Raw genomic sequence first — 10,010 nt, forward strand, 5'->3', positions numbered from 1 at the left:
CCCATGTACACAGCTAGAGAGAGAAGGACGGTGATTGCGAAAGAAGACCGCTCTCCACTGTCTTTTGGAACAACGAAGCCGAGAAGAGACAGGAAGGACAGGGACATTGTTGGGACTAGAACGTTGATTATATAGTATAGAGGCAGTCTCTTGAACTCAAACTTTAGGTTGATAAAAGCCAGTTTTTCATCGCTTGATACTGGGAATAAAATAAATTTGAGTTCCGAGGATATTAACTCCCATTCTCCATGACCAACGTAGTCTTGTGCCCTAGCGTAAGGTACCGTTGGAATGAAATGTATTTCAGAACCTCGATTTGAGGCCATGAGTTTCGCTGTGCAGACTTGTTCATCGTATGGAAAGTATGTCGGGTCCATTTGGCAGACGAAATGATAGACTCCCCCTGCATACCAACGAGTTGCGCCGGTTGAATAGACCGTGAGCGGAGAATCCGTGTCTTTGAAGACGTCACGCTCTCCGTGGGAGTTTGTCAAGGTCGTCATAGGACGCCATATGTCTGAAGGACTTGGGTGAATGGCGTCATTTCCGTCGTAGTCCTCGGGGTTCCACGTACGGAACTCGTCCCACCAAGAAAAGTTAACCCAAATATTAACGGCGATTCTTTGGTTAATTTCGTCGATTTCGATCAGATTGACGAGGTTGTAGGTCACTTCGACTCGGATCGGTTGTGATTGGTTTAGAATGGGTCGTACGCGTTTGTCGAATGGGTCGATGACGTCACGAAGAAGCCGTATGGCGGCGTCGCTGGTATTGGTTGATGACGTCAGAGCTGTGACGTATGTGTGACGTGTTGTTGACAAGGTTGTAAACAGTGAAATGATTGTTAGTGTTAGTGTGTACTTGTCTTTCACTGGGACATCCATCTCTCTATGATACGGCCTTGACCGAATCCTGGAGAAAACGAAATTAAAAAAAAACAGCATAACAATTGTCACAGTAAAGGTTGTTCACAATTATCTTATTAAATTTTATTTTATTAAGAACTGAATTCATCTCACTCCAGTTATATTTCGGTAGGCTTAGATAAACTTTACCCTCTAATATTAGATTGTCTTCCCTTTTATAGCCTTCCCTCGAATTAATTTCTAATTAGTGAATACTTTTCGTTCTACATTATGTCACGTAGCCACTTATTATAAAAGCTGATAGGTCTAACATTCTACACTCACATCTCTCCACAATCTATGCCGGACGGCCAGTCGCTCTATTCCTCATATATATTTGAAGATTTTTATCTTTTGATACTTTGTTGATATCTTATCTCCACCATCAAGACGCCGGAGCTTTTACCTTTGACTGTATAATCTTCAAGGATAAACCCTGAGCCCGCTGTCGAAGAACTTTACAATAACCCCTTCCCAACTACCTGGAAGTGGAACTTTACGAGCCTGAGCCCGTTATCGGATGAATATAGCACCCACGCCTGTCAACTGCCTGGAAACGTAACCTTACGTACCTGACATTATATCATCATAAGTTACGTAATATATTCACGTTTCTATTTGTAACTGCCGCAATCACTATTTATCTCTTTTAATTAAATTTCATCTTTCTTTTTATTTCATCTTAAACCAATCGTTAATTGCTTTTCATTTATAGTAACTAGTTAATTCTGGGGCCTCATTCTACATATATCTTTATGCATAGTCGAGTAGCTCTTTACTCACTTGAGACCATGATAATAAAAAGTGTGACAAATAATACCAGAACGGCTTTGACCAGTAGATTTTTGACCAATAAAAACGTGGAATTTGTGACACACCTTCAAACGTGCTCAGACAAACACGGTTGTTTCTATATCAAATGAAGTTGACGTCATTCGGATCTTTGTTATTGTTTTTTTTTTGCCATCAATGTTTATGAATAATTCTCACTTAACTGTATAAACCAGACTATAAAAGTTTACGGTTACATATAGTTTTTTTTTTTTTGTGTTAGTCTTATATTTCCGGATGGCAACGTTGTGAGCTTCTTAGCCAAGCGCATACTATCTATAAACAATAACGGGAATGTAATCGACTTCTCTCTAATCATTGTTAATGTTTTTTTATAAACCGTCAAATGGTTAACTAGTTATCACACGATTGTATCGATGTGATTGAAAACTTTTAAGTTTACACATAACTTTCTATGTTCGTTATCAATGGTAGTTTATTTAGACACATACCATCCATAGTAAAACCTGTATAGATAGTTCGAAGATGACGTCACTCATGTCTTTGTTATTGTTTTTTGCCATCCGCGTTTATGAGTAATGCTCACTGAACTGATAGATAGTATGCGCTTGGCTAAGAAGTTCACAACATTGCCATCTGGAAGTATAGATAGAATGCGCTTGGCCAAGGAGTTCACAACATTGCCATCCGGAAGTATAACGGACGAACACACAAACTCTGTGTAACCATGAACTTTTATGGTCTGGTTAATACAGTTTAGTGAGAACAACTCACAAACGCGGATGGCAAAAACAATAACAAAGGCCTGAGTAACGTCATCTGCATACTATCTATAACGGACCAGCACACAAAACTATGTGTAACCATGAACTTTTATAGTCTGGTTAATACAGTTTAGTGAGAATTACTCATAAACGCGTAAGGTAAAACACAATAACAAAGACCTTAGTGACGTCATCTTCGTTCTATCTATAGTTGGCGACGTTTACCAATCACTAGCATTGTTTACATTATGACGACTGTCCGAGAGGCGTGGTTATATTCCCTACCGCTAGGTGTCTATTATGTCAGGATCAATTGTATAATTTAAATTGAATTGCATTTAAGCTTAATTTATCAAATTAGGATTTAAACCATAACCTCATTCAGAGTTGATTTAACTTTTTAAAAATCCGCCGACAGACATCTAGATAACCACGCCTCTCGGACAGTCATCATAATGTAAACAATGACAGATAAATATGTGTAAACTTATACGTTTATAATATGATTTGAGAACATCGTGTGATAACTAGTCACCCATTTACGCTATAACAACAATAACAATGATCAGAGAGAGGTCGATTTCATTCACGTCATTGTTTACAAACAATCAACTATGTTTGTCCGAGCACGTGTGAAGGTGTGTCACCAATTCCATGTTTTGATTGGTCAAAAATCTACTGGTTAATACGCTTCAACAGTCGTAACGTCACTTCCCTCGTAATGACGCATGGTAACTTAGCAACTGGCTCTAAACTATTGGAACAATGGCGGACGCCCATATGAAGTAATTCTCCGACGAGCATAAAAGCGTATCGAGAAGAAAAAAACATTATAATCTGATCATGTTTTAACTTTTACACATTTTGATCACGAGACATATGAAACGTTCTAGCCAGCATGAAGAATAAAAAGTACCGATTTTCTTTGTTTAGAACCGCGGTGGCCGCCGTTGCAGGGCGACATGACATCAGCTAAAATTTATGTTGTTTTTTTCCTCTGGATACGCTTTTATGCTCGCCGGAGAAATATTTCATAGTTTAGAGCCAGTGTTACTAAGTTACCATGCGTCATTAGGAAGGAAGTGACGTTACGACTGTTGTCGTTGGAAATGTTCTCGAAGAAACTGCTTGAACTACTGAATACAACATACACACCGACCATTGGCATCGTTTACTTATAGATAGTATGCGCTTGGCTAAGAAACTCACAACATTGCCATTCGGAGATATAACAGACCACAAAATTATGTGTAATCTTATAGCCTGGTTAATACAGTTTAGTGAGCATTACTCTTAAACACGGAGTGACGTCAACTTCATTTTATCTGTAGATAGTTCGAAGATGACGTCACTCAGGTCTTTGTTATTGTTTTTTGCCATCGGCGTTTATGAGTAATTCTCACTAAACTGTATTAACCAGGCTATAAATATTTTAGGTTACACATAGTTTTGTGTGTTGGTCCGTTATACTTCCGGATGGAATGTTATGAGATTCTTAACCAAGTGCATACTATCTATGGTTCGCGATGTTTACCAATCACTGCCATTGTTTACATTATGACGACTGTCCGAGAGGCGTGGTTATATTCCCTACCGCGAGGTGTCTATTATGTCAGGATCAATTAACCAGTAGATAACCACGCCTCTCGGACAATCGTCATCATGTAAACAATGGCAGTGATTGGTAGACACAGCAAACTACACATGTTTTACTATCGATGGTATGTGTTAAGTAAAATACCCACTGTTCTACCGCTTGATCAGTAGAATCAGCACAGAAAACGATGTGTAAACTTAAACGTTTTTAATATGATCGAGAAAACCATGTGATAACTAGTCACCCATTTGTCAATATAAAAACAATAACAACGATCAGATGGAGGTCGAATTCGTTCACGTAATTATTTATAAACAACCAACTATGTTTGTCCGAGCACGTGTGAAGGCGTGTCACAAATTCCATGTTTTGATTGGTCAAAAATCTACTGGTTAATTGTATAATTTACACTGAATTGAATTTAAGCCAAGCGCATACTATCAATAGTCTGACACTGACCAAAAATGCCGTCAAAAGACAAGTCTGTGGCCACAAAAGAAAACAAAATCGTGAGTTGTATTCAACAGTTCAACCAAAGAGAACACTGGATTTTTTGAGCACTACTAACCACAACTCACAACATGAACCTAAAAAATGACGGTAAAATACACATCCATGCGGGTTCTTGTATCAGGTTACAGATAGTATGTGCTTGGCTATGAAACTCACAACATTGCCGTCCGGAAGTATAACGGACCAACACACGAAACTATGTGTAACCATGAACGTTTATAGTCAGGTTAATACAGTTTAGTGAGAATTACTCAAAAAGGCGTATGACAAAATGCATTAACAAAGACCCGAGTGACGTCAACTTCATTCTATCTATAAAATAAAGGGAGTAAAAATGACTCTTACAAAAGAAACAAAACAAAGTAAACGACGTTTCGACTTTTGGCCTTCTTCAGGTGGACAAGAAAAGAAAATAATATGTTACGTTGCATTGGCATTATAGTTATAGGTAAAAAAAACATGTTTTATGTGTGTGTGTGTGTGTGTGTGTGTGTGTTTGTTTGTTTTTTTGTGTGCAAAGAAGGATAAAGAGAGAGAGAGAGAGAGAGAGAGAGATAGAGAGAGAGCTAGAGAGATAGAGAGAGAGAGAGAGAGAGAATATTACATAATATATCTTATTATTTCCGTTTCCTGTTTACCTGAAGAAGGCCAAAGGCCGAAACGTCGTTTATTTTGTGTTGTATCTTTCATTAGAGTCATTTTTACTCCAATTATTTGACTATACATTTTATTGACTCATTTAGGCACATCTAGATTTTGGTATAAATAATAATAATATAATAATAATAATAATAATAATAATAATAATAATAAATAATAATAATAATAATAATAATAATAATAATAATATAATAATAATAATAATAATAATAATAATAATAATAATAATAATAATAATAATAATAATAATAATAATAATAATAATAATAATAATAATATAATAATAATAATAATAAACAATAATAATAACAATAATAATAATAATAATAATAATAATAATAATAATAATAATAGTAATAATAATAATAATAATAATAATAATAATAATGTACTTTATTCATCCAAAAAGGAAAATTTTTGTACAGACGTATTAAAATGCCACAGCCAAAACACGTCAGCGGTTGCCGGAAACCAGCGCCTTATACAATTTTTACTTGTTACACAACGTACTGTATGTAATCTATCTATCTATCTATCTATCTATCTATCTATCTATCTATCTATCTATCTATCTATCTATCTATCTATCTATCTATACACGACACCTCATGCTTGGGTTTAACACTCACGACAAAGTCCACGCAAATCAAAATCAATGATCACGTGATGTTTACAAACAATCACGTAGCCCATTACTAAAACTGTACTTTCCGATTTCACACTAAATCAACATGAGGCCATTAACGGCGTCGGGGGAAAAACAGATTCGTTTTTCGTTCCGCGAGAAATATCGGTTTTGTTTTTGTTTTTCTTCATCCGAATTTCTAACCGACCTTTTCTAGTTGGTGTTATTTCGAGTTGACCCCAATAACTAAAAATTGCACAAAAGTCAATAATATATAAATATAATGAAGTTGACGTCACTCAGGTCTTTGTTATTGTTTTTTTTTGCCATCTGCGTTTATGAATAAATCTCACTAAACTGTATTAATCAGACTATAAACGGTCAAGGTTACACAGAGTTTTGTGTGTTGGTCCGTTATATTTCCGGATTCACATTCAAATCTCCCCTTGAGAAGAGTGAAAGTGTTCTTCAGAGCCTTTCGGCCCATAGAGCCGGATGTTATCTCGGTTTCTAGAGTATGAAATGGAAAATAACAATTGCTTGCTACCCTTTGGATAAGACGCTAGTCTATCGCAAAGTACTTTCCACCAGATCGAACAGACCCAGCTACCCAAGACACAGGGGGACTGCACTCGGGATAGATCTCGATCCCTTTGCGTGTGGAGCGAGTGCTCTACCAAATGAGCATCGGGACCCCAATAAGATTGAAAGCAAATCCTTAAAAAATAAAACAAAAAAATACTTGAGCTTTTATATAGTGCAATATCCACTAAATAATAATAATAATAATAATAATAATAATAATAATAATAATAATAATAATAATAATAATAATAATAATAATAATAATAATAATAATAATAATAACAATAGATCTTTATTGTCCATAAATATGGCAATTTGTCATCTAGTTACGCTCCTACTTATTTTCTCTCTCTCTCTCTCTCTCTCTCTCTCTCTCTCTCTCTCTCTCTCTCTCTCTCACACAAACCCACTCTTTCTCTCTTTCTTTCACGCTCAAAGCGCTTTACAAAGGGTCCCTGACCAACAGCAATCATGTAGAACGAGACATGTCGCCTGTTAGGCGATATTACAATTTTTTTTTTCGAAAAAGACAACACTGTTAACGGCCAGGTACTCATTTTACACCTGCTGTGAACGGTGAGAGAATGTGAGTATTGAGCCTTCTCCAAGTACCCCAACTATGCGCCGAGCAAGGCTGGAACCTAGGACCTTCCGATCCGAAAGCGAGTGTCATACCACAAGACCACATAGCAGCAAAAACAATTAACATTTCAATAATAAAAAAAAAACAAAACAAAACAAACAAACATACAAAACTTTTTTTTAAAAATGTCCTTTATTCATTCCATAGGGAAAATTTGTCTCTAGGGTCTACTCCAAGGGAATACTGGAATAACCCAGGCGTGAGCCGCAGTGTAGCGCCGCAGAATGAGCTAGGGCGTGGTGACTTGCTCAAGGCCACACAGCGCAGCGGCGGGTGATTGAACTCGGTACCTATCGGGTACGAAGCAAAGACCGTACTGCTGACCAACGCTGGCCCTTAAAAGGCTGCTGACTTTCAATTTCTACTCGTTTTTTAAATTTTTATTTTCCGAAACTGGTTCATTCTAACATCGCACCAGTCCGAGGCGACGGGTTACATATTATTACGCCATTAACGGCGCTAATGGGTATCGATTGGGCTCTAAAATTGATTTATGTAACGAGTATTTTATTGATGCTATGCGTTTAGGTAGAATACTCACACCATCCGCCAGCCAGATAAAAATACCAACACTCAGGACTGTGTGTAGCCAATGATAATTAACCAGTAGATTTTTTGACCAATCAAACTATGGAATTTGTGACACACCTTCACACGTGCTCGGACAAACATAGTTGGTTGTTTATAAACAATAACGTGAAGGAAATCGGCCTCTCTGATCACAAAACTGTGTGTATCCATGAACATTTATAGTCGGGTTAATACAGTTCAGTGAGCATTACTCATAAACGCGGATGGCAAAAAACAATAACAAAGACCTGAGTGACGTCAACTTCGAACTATCTATATGTAATGGCTTTATTCATCAAGCGGTAGAACAGTGTGTACACATACCGCCGATAATGAAACCTGTGTAATTTGCTATGTTTACCAATCAATGTTAGTGTTTACAATTATGACGAATGTCCGAGAGGCGTGGTTATCTAAGTGTCTATTGTGTGTAGTCGGTTCAATTTGATTGATTGAAATTTACCAATAACACCACTAGGGGCTGCTACGTCACTGGAGGATGACGTCATTGCAGAGCGTCCCTCTCGCGGCTAGGCGAAGGTGTCGTACAGTTTAAAAAAAAAAAAACCCAAAAAAAAAAAAAACAAAACAAAAAAAAAAAAAACAAAAAACAAAACAACAACAACAAAAAACAAAAAAACCAAACGAAACAAGAGATTTTATAAAGAGCAATATCCACTAAATGTGCTTGACAAAGGGTCCCTGACCAACAGCAACACGTAACATGTAGAACGAGACATACGCCAGTTGGGCTATATTACAAAATTTATTGATGACAGAGACAACGCTGTTGACAGCCAGGTACTCATTTTACACCCGAGTACTGTGAGGGAGTGTGAGTAAAGAGTCTTTTCCAAGGACTCAACTATGCGCCGAGCAAGTCTCGAACCCAGGACCTTCCGATCCGAAAGCGAGTGTCATACCACTAGACCACATAGCCGCACAGTAGGGCCGTGGGTTCGAACCCTCATTGCCGCAAAGTTTTTATTCTCTATTTGATTGATTGAGCTGTTACCAATAACACCATAAGGACTGGCATCTCACTAATTGATGACGTCAATGATGATCGTCCCTCTCGTTGAGTTGTAACAGCAAGGTCGTAGGTTCGAACCCTAATCGCCGCAAAGTCTTTATTCTCTACTTTCTTCTACTTTTCTCCTCACTTCATTTCTCGTTATTATCAATAGTAGGCTGTCTGAAAATAAGTTTTAAAAGAGCTGAGTGGCATCAAAGAGTGTGTAGGGTAACGTAGTTACCAAGAGCTCTCACTTCTCTTAACCGCAATGTTATTGTCGCGTGCCAGGCGAGACAGCGAGGTGGGTGTGCCCCGCGTGTATCAAGCGCGCTAGGCTTACTGATACAATGAAGAAAATACGAGTAGAAGACGGAAGATGCGTGGCTTCACCAAAAGCGGGAAGTGAGAGCTCTTGGTAACATAACAATCGTTACCTACACGCTCTTTGGTGGCGTACATTCTATGGATGGTCTGCTTTTAGCTAAAATACTCCCAACATACGCCAGCCGGTTTTCAACACGCAAGACTTTTTGTAACTGCTCTGGTGAAACCAAAAACGTTTATTGATGATTTACGCTTAGCAAAAAAAAAAAGCTCACAACATTCACCAGTTGGAAATAACTCCGACACCGCAGCCATCGATAACTTTTAGATAGTATGCGCTTGGCTAAGAAGTTCATAACATTGCCATCCGGAAGTATAAGGGACCAACACACAAAACTGTGTGTATCCATGAACGTTTATTGTCAGGTTAAAACAGTTCAGTAAGCATTAGTCATAAACTCTGATGGCAAAAAATAATAACAAAAACAAGAGTGACGTCATCTTCAGAAAAGAAGGAGTTCACAACATTGCCATCCGGAAGTATAACGGACCAACACACAAACTCTGTGTAACCATGAACTTTTATAGTCTGGTTAATACAGTTTAGTGAGAACAACTCACAAACGCGGATGGCAAAAACAATTAAAAAGGCCTGAGTGACGTCATCTGCATACTATCTATAGGAATTGGATTCAATAGTCTGATGTCACGTCGCCCAGCAACGGCGGCCATCGTGGTTCGAAACAAAGAAAATCGGTATTTTTTATTCTTCCTGCTGGCTAGAAATTTTCATATGTCTAGTGATCAGAATATGTAAAAGTCAAAACATGATCAGATTTATAATGGTTTTTTTCCCTCTGGATACGCTTGCATGCTCGTCGGAGAAATATTTCATAAGGGAGTCCGCCATTGTTCCGGTAGTTTAGAGCTAGTTACTAAGTTACCATGCGTCATTAGGAAGGAATTGACGTTACGACTGTTGAACCGTATTCCCGACAGAGACAACGCTGTTAACGG

General features: G+C 37.8%; 1 protein-coding gene across 1 annotated transcript in view; it reads right to left on the reverse strand.

Annotated features, from left to right (window-relative positions):
- LOC144960074 (neuronal acetylcholine receptor subunit beta-3-like) overlaps positions 1-906 on the reverse strand; it is a 1,674-nt gene extending 768 nt beyond the window's left edge. Inside the window, exon 1 of the mRNA XM_078893024.1 lies at positions 1-906. This exon is cut by the window's left edge and continues 768 nt beyond it. Coding sequence (XP_078749150.1) covers positions 1-884 — 884 coding nt within the window. The 5' untranslated portion in view covers positions 885-906.
- Positions 907-10,010: the final 9,104 nt, after the last annotated feature.

The sequence above is a fragment of the Berghia stephanieae genome, chromosome 14, assembly GCF_034508935.2.
Source record: "Berghia stephanieae isolate SIO BIC M18660-M18661 chromosome 14, UCSD_Bste_1.3, whole genome shotgun sequence".
Lineage (NCBI taxonomy): Eukaryota > Metazoa > Mollusca > Gastropoda > Nudibranchia > Aeolidiidae > Berghia > Berghia stephanieae.